General features: G+C 47.0%; 2 protein-coding genes across 2 annotated transcripts in view; both read left to right on the top strand.

The window, feature by feature from the left end:
• Positions 1-3,788, top strand: part of pdcd2l (programmed cell death 2-like) — a 5,348-nt gene extending 1,560 nt beyond the window's left edge. The window contains exon 2 of the mRNA XM_080475553.1: positions 2,656-3,788. Within this exon, the coding sequence (XP_080331679.1) occupies positions 2,656-3,254 (599 nt within the window). The 3' untranslated portion in view covers positions 3,255-3,788. The remainder of the gene's footprint in view (positions 1-2,655) is intronic.
• A 1,459-nt stretch (positions 3,789-5,247) lies between these two features.
• Positions 5,248-18,361, top strand: part of grm8b (glutamate receptor, metabotropic 8b) — a 208,342-nt gene continuing 195,228 nt past the window's right edge. Inside the window, exons 1-2 of the mRNA XM_080475550.1 lie at positions 5,248-5,790; positions 7,229-7,990. Of these exons, the coding sequence (XP_080331676.1) occupies positions 7,448-7,990 (543 nt within the window). The 5' untranslated portion in view covers positions 5,248-5,790; positions 7,229-7,447. The remainder of the gene's footprint in view (positions 5,791-7,228; positions 7,991-18,361) is intronic.

Here is an 18,361-nt window from a genome sequence, read left to right as displayed (position 1 = left end):
TGTCCTCACCTGTCCAGATGTGTCCTATATTTACCTGTCCTCACCTGTCCAGGTCCAAAGCATTTAGGATAGTAAACGTGAAAATGTAATGAAAACCTTTTCAGCGTTTCTTCCTTTTTTTCCAGCCAATTTTGATATTTGAGCAGTTTGAACCTTCAGACCTCCGGCTCAGTTTAGGTTGATTAAAGCTCCTAGAGCAGCTTTTCCCCCCAATTGTATTTGTGCCTTTTTTTTAAAAGCCTTTTTAAAAATCATCCTGAAAATGACTTTGTGTTTAAATAAAACAAAAAACAAGATCAGCTGTTCAGGTCGCAGACCCTTGAGATAAGCAGGACTCTGGAGCCACATGTGGCTCTTCAGCTCCCCCTAACGGCTCCTTGAAGCTATAAGGAAATGTTTAGACAAACAATTCTTCATTAAGGACTGAGCAGAAACTCTAGAGGAGGTCTGGGCCAGGAGGCCTCCAGGGGAGGTCTGGGCCAGGAGGCCTCCAGGGGAGGTCTGGGCCAGGAGGCCTCTAGGGGAGGTCTGGGCCAGGAGGCCTCCAGGGGAGGTCTGGGCCAGGAGGCCTCCTGAGGAGGTCTGGGCCAGGAGGCCTCTAGGGGAGGTCTGGGCCAGGAGGCCTCCGGGGGAGGTCTGGGCCAGGAGGCCTCCGGGGGAGGTCTGGGCCAGGAGGCCTCCGGGGGAGGTCTGGGCCAGGAGGCCTCCGGGGGAGGTCTGGGCCAGGAGGTCAGGACCCTCTTGTATTTGTAATGTTTCTTATTATTAGTTTTTTGCAACAAACCTGTATAAACCCCCTAAACATGTTCATAAACTCACCAAATTTGTCACGCTCATTAACACCGGATGACATTATCAGAAAATGTAAAAATGAACCCTCAGAGAGGTAAAATGTGCCTCTAGCGCCACCTAGAAAACCCCAAACGGGCACCACGGCCCGTAGGAACGTGGTAGTGAGATCAAACCAAAACTCAGTTGTTCGTCTCATCGAGACCTAAAAATCACATGCTGGGACCCCTGACCTGAGGCCTTGTTCACACCACAACGTTTCACGTGACAACACCTAATCAGCTAAAAAAAACAGGAGTGCGTTAACACTGCAGCAGCGGACACAGAGACAACGATGTAGTTAGTATGCCGGGCCACTGGAGGGCGCTGTTGCTTGATTTTTGTAATGAAACTACACAGACGTGTGCCGAGAACCAAATACTATAAAGGTGAAGAAAATGGAGAGAACCTGACATCCTAGTGGACTGATGAGGAACCGGATGATATCAGGGAGAGTCTCAACTATTAAACTACTGATCTGGAGGATAAAACTAGAATATGGACCGCGGGTCGTACCACTACGGGGCGTACCACTACGGGTCGTACCACTACGTACAGAAACAGCAGCCCATGGCTTTAACTTTTTTTTTTTTTCCACGCCTTCAAAATAGTTTTTCGCACAGTGAGTACAGGATTCCAGCTGGTGGCGCCACTGATCCTTAAAGCCTGTTTTATTCTTGACGCGTCGGTGAGCTCTGTACGGCAGAGCTCTGTACGGCAGAGCTCTGTACGGCAGAGCTCTGTACGGCAGACCTCCGCCTGCGGTCAGAACGCCAGACAAGACCTGGAAGTGAACCGAGTTACAATCATGTTACATGATTGCCTCCATAAAACACTCTGGGTTCACTTCCATACCAGCAACGATCCAGAAAGTCCCTGCAGAGGGTCGGAGCCTCCAGTACAGGGTGGATGATGAGTTTGACGTCATGCGTACTTCAGTTTCTCTTTCACATAACCGAAGAGAACATAAGGCCCGAGGGCCAGAACCGACCCAGAGGTCCAGTCTGGTCCCACCAAGCAAGGAGCTTTAAAGGATTTATACTAGTTGGTTTTGACATTTCAGTGGATTTTGCACCAGAATGTTTCATTACAATTGACTTCATTTTCAGGAACTGTTGGATCTTGTAAAATATAGAGAATTTCATTACAGACACTGAACACAACAAAGACAAACTTTAAAGTGTCATGGAGGAAGAGGAGGAGGAGGAAGAGGAAGAGGAGGAGGAGGTTCTAGGTCAGGGACTCCTGGGGAGGAACCTGTGTGATTTTCAGGTGAAGAACATTTAAAAAGGCCACAGGGTGCGATTGGGCCGACCCTGACGGGCCGGGGGGGGGGGGGGTGTCCCATCCAACGCAGCTTACAGCTTTAATTTTATTTGCATTTTGTATTATATTTTATTAAGAAGTTTCATCTTTGGGGAGCGCATCCAATCTGACAACAGCTAAAATGGCAAAAAAAAAAAAAAAAAAAAAAAAATGCTCCGATGTGTGAAGTTTGGGTGGAAAAAAAATGCAAATCTTAAAAAAGATTTAAAAAAAATAAACAAAACCTGAAAATAACCACGATACAATATGTGTGATGTTCTAATGTGCCGTCCTGATGGATGGATGGTCTGGAATCCAACCGGCTCTAAAACTCTTCCAGGCTCTTCTTTTAAACTTGACCTGAATAAACTGAACATTGATCCTTGATTGTTCACTGGTAAAGGAAAAGTTGTGAATGAAGGAATGAAGGAATGTCTGTCTGACTGTTGTGTCCAGCAGAGCAGCTTCACTAGAGAACCCTCCAGCAGCCGTTGATCTAACGGTTCTCCCTCTGTCACCCAGCACGGCGCCCCGCCGCCGCCGCCGAGCTGGACGTCAGCGGGCGTCTTCAGGACCTCCGCCTGCAGGACGCTGCCGTCTTCAGTCCGCTCTTCATCAGCGTGGCGGAGGAGGCGGAGCTGAACCCAGAGGACGACGCCCTGTGGCGCGCTCGCCAGCTGCTGAGGGAGTACGAGAGCCGAGAGGGAGCGGTGGCGCCGGCGGAGCTGGAGGGCGGCGGCGGAGAATCCCAGGAGAAGTACGAGAAGGCGGAGGCCAGACACGGAGACCAGGTGTTCGGCGGCTTCATGAAGCAGATCTCTCCGTGTCCGCAGCAGATCCTGCGCTACCGCCGCGGCGGCCGGCCGCTCTTCGTCTCCTCGCCGCCGTGCGACGCGTCCCGGCTGGCGGCGCCCTGCGGCGCCTGCGGAGCCGCCCGGACCTTCGAGCTGCAGCTGATGCCGGCGCTGGTCAGCCTGCTGCAGAGCGCCCGGGCCCAGCTGGAGTTCGGCACCGTGCTGGTTTACACCTGCTCCCAGAGCTGCTGGGCGCCCGGTTCGAACTCCACGCTGGAGGAGTTCTGCTTCGTTCAGACGGACCCGGACCAGCAGCTCTTCACCTGAGAGGAAGATGATGAGAAACAAAGAGAAGCTTCGTTTCTCCACATGAGGCGATGACGTGTTGCTGTGGAGCAGTGGTTTGCACCGCCATGTCACGAGAAGAAAGTCTGAGGTTCGACTCCCACTTCTGTGGATTTTATCTTCCTACTGCAGCTTCTTCCACAAGTGAAGCAGACGAAAACTCAATAGAGTACTCGCTAGAATACTCGCTAGAGTACTCGATTACCACAATATTCACCAGCTGCAGCCGCAGTGTAGATTTAATAAAGTGGTATAAATGAAGAGATGGAGATTTTCTGTGAGTTCAGAAATGAGAGGATGACCTGCAGGTCTCTGGTACCGGCCTGTGGATGTGGTCCAGGTCCCTGCTGGACTGTGGAGGGTCTGTCAGCCTCCTGGTTCCGATGGAGGGACTCGTATCAACATTTCTGCGTCTGGACAACAAACTGGAGTTCATCATGTTTTTGTTTGCAGTTTTTTCTTGACATAGAAATAATCTGTTCGCATGAAGGCAGAAAATAAAAGTGTCAGAAGCTTCTAATGTGTCTCCTTCAGCTCTAAAAATCATATTACACATAATATAGAAGCATATTACACATAATATAGAAGCATATTACACATATCAGAGGATTTATAGATTTAATGTCTCCATGAACATGTCAAAATAAAATGTGACATTTTTAACTTCAATTTCCATATGTTGCTCATCTTCTGTAATTCTATTTATATTAAATAATACTACTAAATACTTAAGTAATTTAAATATTTCTACATTAAATATATGTAACCTAAATATTAATATATAATAAATATGTAAACATCAATATGGGGCTTCTAGAACGTTTGTAATGAAGCAGGACAGTGTCATTCCATGAAAATGTTAGTAAAGTTGGATCATTGGCAGCAGCGAGGTTTTTTTTTAAGTCTGTTATATCATCATCATCATCATCATCATCATCATCAAATGCCTGAATGTTTCACATTTACAGGATGACAAACCTCCATGATGTCACATCTTAAGGTGTTTAATCTCTAAAATGAAAGAACCAAACTGATCATTCAGAATTAAAAACAACGATTTACACCAGGGCTAGTGGGATGATGTTGACTCAGTAACTTCTCCTGAGAAGATCAATACAAACTAATAATAAACCTGCTCAGACTTTAGTCAAATCAAACATGGAGACTGATTCAAACTATCAGTGAATGGTGGATCCTGAGGATCAGGAGGATCCGGAGGATCAGGTGGATCCTGAGGATCAGGAGGATCAGGAGGATCCGGAGGATCAGGTGGATCCTGAGGATCAGGAGGATCCGGAGGATCAGGAGGGAGCTGGACAGTTCTGTTTCCCTTCTGCTGCTCGCCAGAGGAGTCAAACTTTATCCTTGACTGAGTTTCAGTGTCACAACAGGGTTTGCTCTGAAGACAGGAAGACATCTGGAACCTCTGGAACCTCCTCCTGTTGCAGAACCGTTAGAATTCCAACAGCGATCCAAGCACCTTCCAACAAGAAACCGTTGTGGAACCAAACGAGCCTGAGCAGAACTTTTCACATAAAAACTGATTATCTAACAAACAAACATGAAAATAAGCTAAAGACTAAAGACTAAAGACTAAAGACTAAAGACTTAAAGATTAAAGATTAAAGACAAGCAGCAGCCGCACATCTCAGTTATGATGGACGTGTGTGTGTGTGTGTGTGTGTGTGTGTGTGTGTGTGTGTGTGTGTGTGTGTGTGTGTGTGTGTGCGTGTGTGTGTGTGTGTGTGTGTGTGTGTGTGTGCAGTGTTTGTCCGCCAGGGGGCGACCTCTCTCCACGCAGCAGTCCCGCAGTGTGGCTGCGTGACGCGCGGAGCTGTGAACTTCACCAGTGGCTTTGTGGGACGCGCACACGCTCTCTCTCTCTCTCTCTCTCTCTCTCTCTCTCCCTCTCTCTCTCTCTCTCTCTCTCTCTCTCTCTCTCTCCAGCATCATGTACTCCCGCGCTCGGACCTGAGATCTTTCCTCTGTGCGCGCAGGAGGCTGCACGGACTCTGCTGTGGCGTTGCGTGATTTCTGCGTGTTTTGAGGGCTGATCTGAGAGGAGGCAGAAGAGGAAGAGGAGCGGGATCCCGGGCATCCCTTCCTCCTCCGGACCAGCGGGACTCGAACCAGCAGCGGCTGCCTGGAGGAATTTACCGCTGCGCATCGGAGCTGAGGTGTAACGCAAAAAGGGGAAATGCGTGGAATCTAATGTTCTCGCTCAGCGTGTCCGCGGCGGAGGGAACAGGAGACGTGATGAGAGGATGGAGAGCGCGTGAGTCCTGTGCTTGACCTGTGACACCTGCTCCGCCGCACACCTGGACAGTCACACCACCGCGCCGCACTGCTGGAGGACTACTTGTTTGGTGTCCTGCTGCTTGATGAGGAGAACTGGTGCCGGGAAGCTTCTGGTCTCTGGGTTCGTGTGGCAGGAAGATCCTGACGTTCAGCTTCAAGTTGTTGTAGCAGTAAACCAACCAAGCTGCTCATTCTGCGCAGTTTGAGGGCGCAAATTACCGTGAGTGCGTGCGCAAATGACGCAGCACATGACGATGCTCGTGTGTGTGTGCGTGTGTGCGTGTGTGTGTGTGTGTGTGTGTGTGTGCGTGTGCGTGTGCGTGTGTGCGTGTGTGCGCGTGTGTGTGTGTGTGAACACAGGTTATATATATATATTGCATTATTTCTTTTATATAAATAGTTTTTCACTCTTCGGTAAAATTAAATTCCTCAAATCCTCAAACCTTTTTCAGGATTTGCAACAAACGTGAATGATGTTTTCTTTTTGCAGCTGAGAGGGAGGAAGGTCTGTTAACGTCATGGACTTTCCTCTGGATGTTTTTAAAAAGGGAGAAATGAGGCACGTCTGAGAGGAAAGACTCCGGCAGCAGAACCAAGGATAGAAGTTTAAAGAAGGAGGGATGGAGTTTGTGCAGAAACTGATAGAAAGAGTGAGCAACAAGAGCAACAAGAGCAACAAGAGCAACAAGAGCAACAAGAGCCGCGCAACTTTATTTGCTTTGTGGAACTGACTGCCAGCAGATCAGCCTCCTATTAGCAGCTACATTTACATTTGGAGCGTCAGATGTGAGGAAACTGGAGCAGCTGCTCCGATACTCAGTGTAGCCTGGAGCTCCACCCTCATCTGGACCTGGAGCTCCACCCTCATCTGGACCTGGAGCTCCACCCTCATCTGGACCTGGAGCTCCACCCTCATCTGGACCTGGAGCTCCACCCTCATCTGGACCTGGAGCTCCACCCTCATCTGGACCTGGAGCACCACCCTCATCTGGTCCTGGAGCACCACCCTCATCTGGTCCTGGAGAAAGTTCTTCCGTAGCAGCAGGCAGTACTAAAGAGGAGCTGGGGACTTTAAAAGGTTTTGCAGCTGAAGACCTGGTGGAGCTGGTTTTTCTGGACCAGGATGGGGTTCCTCTGCTATGAAGGCTGAAGTTAATGCTGACATGGACAGATTGTTAAAGGGAAGCTTGTTCCTCCAATCAGGCGTTCTCCTGTGGTTCCTCGGCTCAGAGCGGCTGCCGGCTGCAGGGTGGAGGCCAGATTTAAAATAACATCTACATCACGTCAGGTGTTTCCTGGGATTTATTTCCCCACAGAAGGAATCCTTCTTTTCTTTCTTCTCGCTCTATCGATGATTTATTTGCAGCACCGCCGCGTGCACGCCACCTCAGGCTGCTGCTAATTAGCTTTGTCAATAGGTGTTACCAGCGAGCGCCTCGGTACGGCGTTACAGGCTGAACAGGCTCCCCACAACACCTCAGTGTCTTGTGATGTGTGTGTGTGTGTGTGTGTGTGTGTGTGTGTGTGTGTGTGTGTGTGTGTGTGTGTGTGTGTGTGTGTGTGTGTGTGTGTGTGTGTGTGTGTGTGTGAACTGAGACCTGTGAATTCTACACAAGCAAACTACTGATCGACTTCATTGTTTGTTTTAACCTCCAAAGGTTCCTGGGAGAATGTGAAGCTCCACGGTTCTCCACCAGTCGGCCATGCTCAGCACAGGAACCTGCACCGTAGGAGAACCTCAGGGCCTTTGCTCGTAGATCAGATCCACTGCTGGGCGACGGGGGTCTCCATGGTTACCACGCTGCTCACACAGCCGCCTGCCTGTTGACTGTCCTGTAAACCCCCCTGCCCTTGTGCTTGGCGCCGCTCGTTCCACCATGGTGAGGGGTTCCAATCCCCCGGCCGGCTCCAGCCCCTGCTTACTCTCTCTGCTGATGCTGAAGAGCTGCTGGCTGCTAGGCTCCGCCTCCCAGAAGCCTGCTGTGATGGCGGACGCCCAGCTGCCCCTGCAGGAGTACGCTCACTCCGTCCGCCTGGATGGTGACATCATCCTGGGCGGCTTGTTCCCTGTGCACGCCCGTGGCGAGAGGGGCGTCCCCTGCGGTGAGCTCAAAAAAGAGAAGGGCATCCATCGGCTGGAGGCCATGTTGTTCGCCATTGACCTCATTAACAAGGACCCGGAGCTGCTGCCCAACGTGACCCTGGGGGCGCGGATCCTGGACACGTGTTCACGTGACACCTACGCCCTGGAGCAGTCGCTCACCTTCGTCCAGGCGCTCATTGAAAGGGACGGCTCTGATGTGCGCTGCGCTAATGGAGAACCGCCAATATTCGCCAAGCCTGACAAGGTGGTGGGCGTCATCGGGGCGTCAGCGAGCTCCGTGTCAATCATGGTGGCCAACATCCTGCGACTGTTCAAGGTAAGAGCGTGTGCTGCTGGAGCTGGAAGTGGTTTGGACTGCTGTACTCACTGGATCGCTGCTTTGTGACTCTGTGTCGCCTGCATCTGTTGTCGCTGTCTCACTCAGTCACGTATGATGAAGAACACGATTCCTACTGATTTTATTTTGGTTCCTGTGGGACCTGCCTGGTCCGGAGCCAGCGCTCCAGTTGAGATGGGATTTGACTCCTGTTCTCAATCCAACATTCACAGAAATGTCTTTTTGTTTTTTGTTTTATTTACTTTTGGTTGCCATCATTGGAGAAGTTCGACTTGTAGTTTCATCACAAGTTCAGTAACGTCAGCATCACTGGGAGGAAACAACATTTTGCAGGAACTTTTCAGATCTAAGTCAGAAATGGCAAAAGAAATTAGATCTGTCCAGGTGTACCTGTTCTCACCTGTCCTCACCTGTCCTCACCTGCCCTCACCTGTCCAGGTGTACCTGTCCTCACCTGTCCTCACCTGTCCTCACTTGCCCTCACCTGTCCTCACCTGTCCTCACCTGTCCTCACCTGCCCTCACCTGTCCAGGTGTTCCTGTCCTCACCTGTCCTCACCTGCCCTCACCTGTCCAGGTGTACCTGTCCTCACCTGTCCTCACCTGCCCTCACCTGTCCAGGTGTACCTGTCCTTACCTGTCCTCTCCTGTCCAGTTGTACCTGTCCTCACCTGCCCTCACCTGTCCAGGTGTTCATGTCCTTACCTGTCCTCTCTTGTCCAGTTGTACCTGTCCTCAGCTGTCCAGTTGTACCTGTCCTCACCTGTCCTCACCTGTCCAGGTGTTCCTGTCTTCACCTGTCCAGGTGTACCTGTCCTCACCTGTCCTCACCTGCCTTCACCTGCCCTCACCTGTCCAGGTGTACCTGTCCACACCTGTCCTCACCTGTCCTCACCTGCCCTCACCTGTCCAGGTGTTCCTGTCCTTACCTGTCCTATCCTGTCCAGTTGTACCTGTCCTCACCTGTCCTCACCTGTCCTCACCTGTCCTCACCTGTCCTCACCTGTCCTCACCTGTCCAGGTGTTCCTGTCCTCACCTGTCCAGGTGCACCTGTCCTCACCTGTCCAGGTGTTCCTGTCCTTACCTGTCCTCTCCTGTCCAGTTGTACCTGTCCTCACCTGTCCTCACCTGTCCAGGTGTTCCTGTCCTCACCTGTCCAGGTGTACCTGTCCTCACCCGTCCAGGTGTACCTGTCCTCTCCTGTCCAGATGTTCCTGTCCTTGCTGATAGTTATCAGGGATTGGCTGCAGCACTATAGGCTTTGGATGGATGAACTGTGTGGACCAACTAGTCAGTGGGACGGAGGAGACTTGTCAGTTACAGGATCCATGACTTGATATTTGCTCACGTTTCTGGTCTGTTACCTGAGTGACAACATGCAGTGGTGGGAACATGAATGATGAATACCGTGTGTCTCCTGTGATTTGAAGCTGGGTCAGCCTGTGTTGTCAGAATTCAAGGTGTCCCCGACTAGTTTAGAAGATGGGTTAGTTTCACTGTGAAATCTTTTCCTCCCACATCACGTGTCCATCTGCTGTTTCCACCGTTTCCATTTATACTCCCTATTTCTGCTCTCTTGTCATCAGATATGAAATAATTTGCAAAATTATATGAATTACCTGAATTTAATCATATTTTTCTCCCATTTTAAAATCCTGTCATATTGAAGTGGCAGAGCATGAATACACTGAGCACTGAAGCACAAATCACCACTGATGGCATTTCAGTTTCATGATCATGATATTTATACAGCCGTTGTTAAAATTGCACCGATGATATATTTTCCATCATTGTGAAGTCTTATTATGTTTTTTCTGCATGTCTGTCTAAGATTGGTGCAACGTCTTGTCAAAAAAAATAAATACTCATGGAAACAAAACACAGGAACTGAAATGTTTAAGAGACGTTTAATCATTTATCTGCCATGAACAACATTCTCTTGTATCATGTAAAAGTCTTGGTTTATGCTGTATTCTACAAATTAAAGTATAAACCTCAGCTGTAAGAATAAAAAAGACATTTTAACATGCTCCAAACAACCCCAGCACCAACCAAAGGAATTATTAAATACTAAAATCCATTTGCCGGCGTTTCACCAACCCAATTGGAAAAATCTCACAAGTATTTTGTTTTATTTTGACACTTAGAAAATGTAAAAACTTTGTGGTTGCAGGGATGTTCTCCTCTTCATATTATAAATAAGTTTAAAAGAAAGAAAGGAGATTGTCCATTCTGCTTCAGAAACACATCTTTATTCAATTCTCTCTCACTTAACCTTGGCGGGGGCTCATTTTGATTTGAGCAACCTTCCAAGCTTGTTCCATACGGAGGGAAACTCCATCACTGCTGGGTCCTCTGCTCGCTCGGAGTCATTCACCATTTATCTCGAACTGAACACCATCCCGACAGCAGCGCCGACAGAAACTCACCCAGCCCAACCGTTTACAGTTGAGCAAGCACCCTTTGCTTTGCTTTCGCCCCCGAGCGAGCACCAACGAGGAGAACATACCCAGAAGTTGACAGAAAAAGTTGATCCCAACGGTTGCTTCATCTTACTGCAGAACAAGTTGACAAACGGAATCTGAAGGCGGCGCGTCGCCGCGGCAAACACATTCCACTGTGCTGAATTAGCCAGGAGCCGCAGGATTCATGCGTGACGTGTTGGAGGGCCGGCCGGATTAATGAGGACAGAAAGGCCACAGCAACATCACTTATCTAAAATTAGCTGGAGAAGCCTCCAGGGGCGAGGGGCGGCGGTGTGAGGCTGAGGAGGAGAGCCACACTGTGCTGACGTAGACGGTCCTCATCATCTTTTTCAACCAACAGGACGAGGGTTGTTCGGTATACCGGTACTGTATTGGTATCGCGGTACTGACACCTTTAAAACAATACTATACTGGGCCCAGCTGGTACCGGTGTCTATTACCGGGGGGGGGGGGGGGGGGGGGGGGGGGGGTTACGGGATGTTTTGGACAATCGAAAGTGCGGAAAACAGCGCTTCGGTTCCTTTTTTTAATATTTATTTTTATTTTTAATTTCTATTTGCACTTCGGTTACCGAGAGGTGTGAAAAAGTCAGTTGAGGCGGGGTACACGCACTCCGACCCGAGATCCGCAACTGAATAGCGCTTCATATTCAACCTTATTTACCAACAACATTCCTGGACACAACTTCAAAATCAAAGTCAAAACAATGTATTTTCAAAAAAATCTTCTCCCAACCGAGCTTGTACTTTGAAAAGAATACCGGATGTCCATGAGTAAATGACATGGCGTTTGTGTCCATGTGAGAGCGAGCATGTTTAGAGAGAGAGAGAGAGAGAGAATGGCTGCTGATACACCCACAAGGCCGCAACTTGTTGAAAAAACAGGTACTAGAAGTACTATATGAAGTACTTTGGCCTCAAAACAAAAGAGCACGGTGTCTCCATCAACACTGAAGCTCCACTGTGTAAACAGTGTTAGAGAACACGTCTGGTCCAGAGTGGAAACACTACTAACCTGCTACACTACTAACCTGCTACACTACTAACCTGCTACACTACTAAGCTGCTAACTTACTAACCTGCCACACTACTAACCTGCTAACTTACTAACCTGCCACACTACTAACCTGCTACACTACTAACCTGCTACACTACTAACCTGCCACACTACTAACCTGCTACACTACTAACCTGCTACACTACTAACCTGCTAACCTCCTGAAGGACAAACACCCAGACCTGCAGAAGGAGTCCAAAGAACCACAGCTAGTAACTTATATACCATGAAACTATAGCTCTGGAAAAAACATTAAGCTATTAGAAATATTAGTATTATAAATATAATATAATAAATAATATAAAAGAAAATAACGTGAAAATATTTTTATTTTAACCATTTAATGTAATAAAGATCACTGCCTAGTAACAAACCATTTAAAGACACTGGTCCTCCTGAAGACAGGCTTTTGTCTCTTTTTATTTGGAAAAGTATCGAACTACATGGTGGTATCGGTATCGATACCAGAATGTTGGTATCGTGACAACACTAAACAGGACTCGGACTAATTGTCCAAGGAAAGCATGTTCTCAGGAAAGACACCACTAGATGTCACTAGATGTCATTTAACTCGCAGGACAAGAAAACTGAGAAACTCTTTGGGTTTTCAGTCTTTATTTTAAGCAAAAAACCCAAATGCTTCATTCAATCTTCAATCTGTGGAGCAGCACCACAGTCACGGCTGATTGTTTGGTCGTTCGGCTTCCTCAATCTAAGGATAGTTGTACCAAAGCGACTAACTGAAGCAGAATAGGTCGAGTTCTAACGTAGATCTCTCAGATTTAGTTCTGGAAGTGGATCTTGCTCGGTGTCAGATCGCCTTGGTACTGTGGCTCTCCGTCCAGCTCATGCTTCCTCCTCAAGGGGTTGATGTGGCATTAAGGAGAGCAGAGAAGCTTGGATATTCCCGTCCAACTGGAAACTCTTGGAGTTCGTCCTTGAAGGCCTTGATTCTTTCCCAGACCATTGAGATCTAGAGCCATGAGGACTTAATAACCGAAGTTAAATGTACACGCTCCGGATCTCATTGGCGTTCTCCAGCGGGTAAACCTTTTAGATTCATGCTCCACCCTGAGGCGAAGCTTTGTATTTCCATTACCGATGACAATGAGTCAGGCAGTTAATGAAACGCTCTCCTGCCTCCTCAGAAGCTTCACCGCTGCTGTCAGGTTGAGACACTCCATCTGAAACTGTGATAAGCTCTCAGTACATTTGCATAAGATTTGCACATCCATTTCACTGTGTATCACTTAGTCTGAGCACGGCCTCGTCTTCAGGACGCCGCCGCCGCGCCGCCGCCACCGTGTCTCCCATCTCTGCGTGGGAGAGTTCACCACAGGCTCAGCCAGAAACACCAAATAAACGATGAAAGAGGTGAGAAAATAACAGAGGGAAGCATCTTGTTTGGTTCCATATGAACTGTCAGAGGCAGCAGCCGCTTCCTAAACAAGCTCGATGAACCTAAATCAGAACTCGTGTTTAATCCGGCAGGCAGCAGGACGAGCTGTGTGTCCACTCCTGGTCGTGTGGTTCAACTGTAACGCCGCTCGGCGTCATTCCTGCACGTGTCAACGTCGCTGCCTGAGCTTCGCTGCAATTTGATTTTCAAGTACACTGAATCAGAACCAATGCAGGCTTCATGTATTCATCTTAGCCTGTGAAGCAGCCAGCATGCATGGTGTTGTGTTTGACCCGGCACACCGACCCGGTTGTGGCAGAGGGAAGGCAGAGACGTTTAGAGGCCATCGTGAAGCAGCACAACAGGAAGCCAGTGAGTCATTGAGCCACTGAATCCAGCCTTCAGTCAGCAGTACAGTTACTTTTCTTTATTTTTCTTTACATGTCTGTTTGAAAGAAATGGAGGATGAATGTGTCAGAAGGTACGGAGGACTGCAACTGGCTGAGCCAACGCTGAAGCTGGTTCTTACATTATTTTGAAATATGAGTGGACTTCACTTCCTGTCAGTGTTGGACAAGTTATGTCCAAAATGTAATATATAACTTACTGTCATTTATTTATTTATTTATTTATTTATTTAGTTAGTTAGTTAGTTAGTTAGTTAGTTTATTTCAGTTGCATTTATATGAAGCAGCAAACAAGAACATTATTACAAAAAGAAATGAACTGTCCATAAACAGAAAAAGGAATGGGCTGAAGCTTGTGGCTCTTTAGCCGATTCTGTACCATCCGAGGATTACAAAGAAAGATCAATAATCAAATGCAAAACTAAATGACAGTTTAAGTTAGAAATCACTTTTTGAATAATAAGTAAATATCAAATTAGGTTCATCATTCATCAGTTCATCATTAAGTCTATTCCATAATCTCATTCCCAAAACTGACGCACGTCTCCACTCACTGGCCACTTTATTAGGTCCACCTGTCCAACTGCTCATTAACGCAAATGTCTAATCAGCCAATCACGTGGCAGCACCTCAATGCCTTCAGGCATGTAGACATGGTCCAGACGAGCTGCTGCAGCTCAAACCAGCATCAGGATGGAGAAGAAAGGGGATTTCAGTGACTTTGAACGTGGCTTGGTTGTTGGTGCCAGACGGGCTGGGCTGAGTATTTCTGCTGATCTACTGGGATTTTCACCCACAACCATCTCTGGTTTACAGAGAATGGTCCGGAAAAGAGAAAATATCCAGTGAGCGGCAGTTCAGTGGGCCAAATGCCTTGTTGATGCCAGAGGTCAGAGGAGAATATCTGATGATTCTCCATTTCTGCTGCGACATTCGGATGGTTGGGTCAGAATTTGGCGTCAACAACATGAAAGCTTGGATCCATCCTGCCTGGTATCAACGGTTCAGGGTGGTGGTGGTGGTGGTGGTGGTGCTGGTGTCTTGGTGTGGGGGAGATTTTCTTGGCACACTTTGGGCTCCTTAGTACCAATTGAGCATCGTATTAACTCCACAGCCTCCCTGAGTATTGTTGCTGACCATGTCCATCCCTTTATGACCACAGTGGACCCGTCTTCTGACGGCTACGTCCAGCAGGATAACCCACCATGTCATAAACCTCCAATCATCTCAGACTGGTTCCTTTAACACGACAATGAGTTCACTGGACTCAAACGGCCTCCACAGTCACCAGGTCTCAATCCAGTAGAACCTTTGGGACGTGGTGGAACGGGGGATTCACATCCTGGATGTACAGCCGACAAATCTGCAGCAACTGTGTGACGCTATCATGTCAATGTGGACCAACGTCTCCGAGGAACGTCTCCAGTACCTTGTTGAATCTAGGCCACCAAGGATTAAGGCAGTTCTGAAGGCAAAAGGGGTCCAACCCGGTACTAGCAAGGTGTACCTAATAAAGTGGCCGGTGAGAGTATTTTTAACATTTGTTCTTACTTTACAGGTTTCAAACCTTAACACCCCCTTAAATTATAAATTGCCTTTCTTTGAAAAAATTTAAGTAATGAGTTACATTAAAATATTGCTGTTTCTGAATTGTAATGTGTTTTACTACTTTAGTAGTTCTTTTGAGGGTTTTTTATGTGACTGGGCGTCCTAATGAGCTGAAATGTGCTTTATTGCAGCAGGTTACGCTGTAAACAGAAGACAGCTGGAAACAGTCGGACCAACTTAACTGAATTGCTTCAATTGGAAAAAATCTAAGTGAATCAAGTTCTTCGTACTTTATCTAATTCATGAACTGAAGTTTGAAGAACGTGATTCATTTAAATGTTATCATTTCTTTTCATTTCCCCCTTTTCTCTTTTCTCCACCAATTGAAGCAATTCAAATAAGTTGGTCAAACTTTTTCCAAATATTTTCTTTTGTCAGTCTACACTCAGTGGAGGTGATGGAGCTGAACTCCTGAAGCTGATAATCATATAATAAAGACTCGTCAGTATCAGCTGATCAGTCAGAATGGATCAGAGGAAGTTAGGATGCAGATGCTGCAGATATTTAAAGTCGAGGCTGATTCATATGAAACACAACGGAGCGATCATGTGACCTACAGTCTGGTCACATGACAAGACTCTCAGTCTCTTCATCTGCTTGTTTCTATTTTAATTCAACTCACAGCACAAAGACGACTGAATGGACAGAACTTATGATTTATCAAGAATCAAAAGCTGCTTGTGGAGAACGAGACCTGCTATTCTTACTGTGATGATATAAAATATAGTCTCACATCCATCCAGAGGAGTGCCAGCAGAGCAGGTTTAATCATTTAATCACACACACACTAAATACTGTATGTAACTTTACGTGGCAAACAAAGCACTGAAACCGAAGGAGGTCCGTAGTTCCACAGTGCAGCAGTTTGAGCAGATCCAGGAGATCCAGGAGATCCAGGAGATCCAGGAGATCCAGGATCCGGTCCAGCAATGAAAGGTAGAATCACCACAGAGAGAATCACAGCTCATCAATACACCAATAAACTGATCACACAGGTCCTGACCAATGGAAGAAATACAAACAAGGTTTCAGTGATCATTGATTATTTTAAAAACACCATGTTTAAACGAGGAGAAAGAATTTTTATTCAAACCGAGTGTTGTAATATGATCAGCAGGATCTCACTGGTGGTAGAGGGAAGTTATTGAGTAGTATGGTTCATAAAAAATCATTTAAAATAGTGGAAAAGCCTTTTAATATCAAACCAAGGGAAGCTGCAGTGATGATGCTGACACTGCAGTGAATACAGTCACGGTATTCCATATTATTGTAGTTTCTGTCTTCACTGCTGCAGCAGTTAGTAATTAGCAGACGGTCCCTGCTCACTGTCTCTCAGCCGGCTGCTCGTAGAGATCAGGGTTATTTCTGCTGATAAAACTCACCTTGTAGCATGTTGTTTACCTCACACCCATGGGACAGAAGCATCGTGTTAGCGACGTTTCATTTAGGAGGTATTAATGCTGAAGTCAGAATCTTTCAAACCTTACAGAAGTGGAGTTTCCTCGGTGTCGCACACAGATTAAACTTTACTGTTTTGTATTTGTCATCATCCAAGGATCCATCCATTAGATTTTGGGACGTTTCCGGCTAACCTTTTGCTATTAAATCCCTAAAAACTGCAAAAAGAATTGTCCCATACAAAGTGGATGAGAGAGGCACCTCATGGAGATCAAAGGAGATCAGCGTCTGTTGCCATGGAGACGCTGCCTTCTTAGTGTTTCTCAGCAATGTAGCTACCGGACAGGCTAGTTAGCATCCATATGCGCTAACGGCTATCATGTTAGCGATTCTAACTCGGTTCCACAAACAAATGTGGCTTTGGGGAAAGTGTGTGCTCTACCGAGTGTAGCTCTAGTTTTATTAGTAATGCATTATATTACTGCGTTACAGCAAATAGTAATAAGTTACTGTAATCTCTCTACCTTTTTTTTTTTTTTTACGGCCGACATGGTGGTCGTAACGTGACACCGTGACCCGGTCCAGGTGGTAACGTGACACCGTGACCCGGTCCAAGTGGTAACGTGACACCGTGACCCGGTCCAGGAGGTAACGTGACACCGTCAGCCGGTCCAGGAGGTAACGTGACACCGTGAGCCGGTCCAGGTGGTAACGTGACACCGTGACCCGGTCCAGGTGGTAACGTGACACCGTGACCCGGTCCAGGTGGTAACGTGACACCGTGAGCCGGTCCAGGAGGTAACGTGACACCGTGACCCGGTCCAGGTGGTAACGTGACACCGTGACCCGGTCCAGGTGGTAACGTGACACCGTGACCCGGTCCAGGAGGTAACGTGACACCGTGAGCCGGTCCAGGAGGTAACGTGACACCGTGACCCGGTCCAGGTGGTAACGTGACACCGTGACCCGGTCCAGGAGGTACTATTTTATATTACTAAACTATTATACTTATCATTAACTATAGAATTATTATCTTATCATCTAAATATACACATACATACAGCTCAAAATATTATTTTATTATTATTTATATATTCTTTAATGTCTTATTGAAAGTAATGTGGTGGGGCTGCGCCCTAGCGCCCTCTATTGGCCAGCCGCCACTGAATTGGACCCAATTTCCACACTGGACGGTCCAATAACAACCTGGTTTAATGCCGACTGAACAATGTCTGAGTGATCAGCAGTTTCTGCTTTTGGTCACGAGACATTGAGCCTTTTGTGAATCCAACTATGAACATAAATAAATCTTTTTTCTTTTATAAAGTTCAAAATCCACAGCAGGAATGGATGACTGTGTTTCTATCATATCATCTCTACATAATGAATATTTGATAATATTATTTACAGCTAGATAAAGATGTGGGTAGTGATGTGAACTTTCACGTGCCTTTTAGCTTTTCTCCTTCACGTTTCCAAAAATATACTCGTTGAAATTAGGTTGTTATTGGACCAGTGACAGCTGGCAGAGTTTTTTCCAGGGCGTGCTATAACTCCAAAATAGACAATTACCAAAAAGCAAGCAAACACTATTAAGGGATCACACCAGTGTATTTTTGGTACATACATTTTTATACAACAACAACAACAACAACAACAACAATGGATCACAAGCACCAGCTGACACTGAGTGGAAATGTTCATAGTTTCATCAGCCTGGATGGAGACCAAGTCTGCACTCATGATTTCCTCTCTAAACTGACAGCTGACAGTTAGATGTTCCCTGAAACACAGTGGCAGTCTGTCAACCTCCTCACTGTGCTTAGGGATCCCGATTCTGTAGTCTTCATCAAGCTGACATGAAATGTTTATTTATTCCAAACATGCATTTTGCATGTGGATTGCAGTTTGTTCACGCTTCCTTGCCTTTTCTGAAAAGTGTTTTAAATCAGTACTACCTGTATGAATCCCTGCTGGGTGGGATCCTGAGGTTTGA

Source organism: Lipophrys pholis (assembly GCF_963383615.2).
Source record: "Lipophrys pholis genome assembly, chromosome: 11".
In the NCBI taxonomy this organism is placed as follows: domain Eukaryota; kingdom Metazoa; phylum Chordata; class Actinopteri; order Blenniiformes; family Blenniidae; genus Lipophrys; species Lipophrys pholis.
This window is presented reverse-complemented; position numbering and strand designations above follow the sequence as displayed.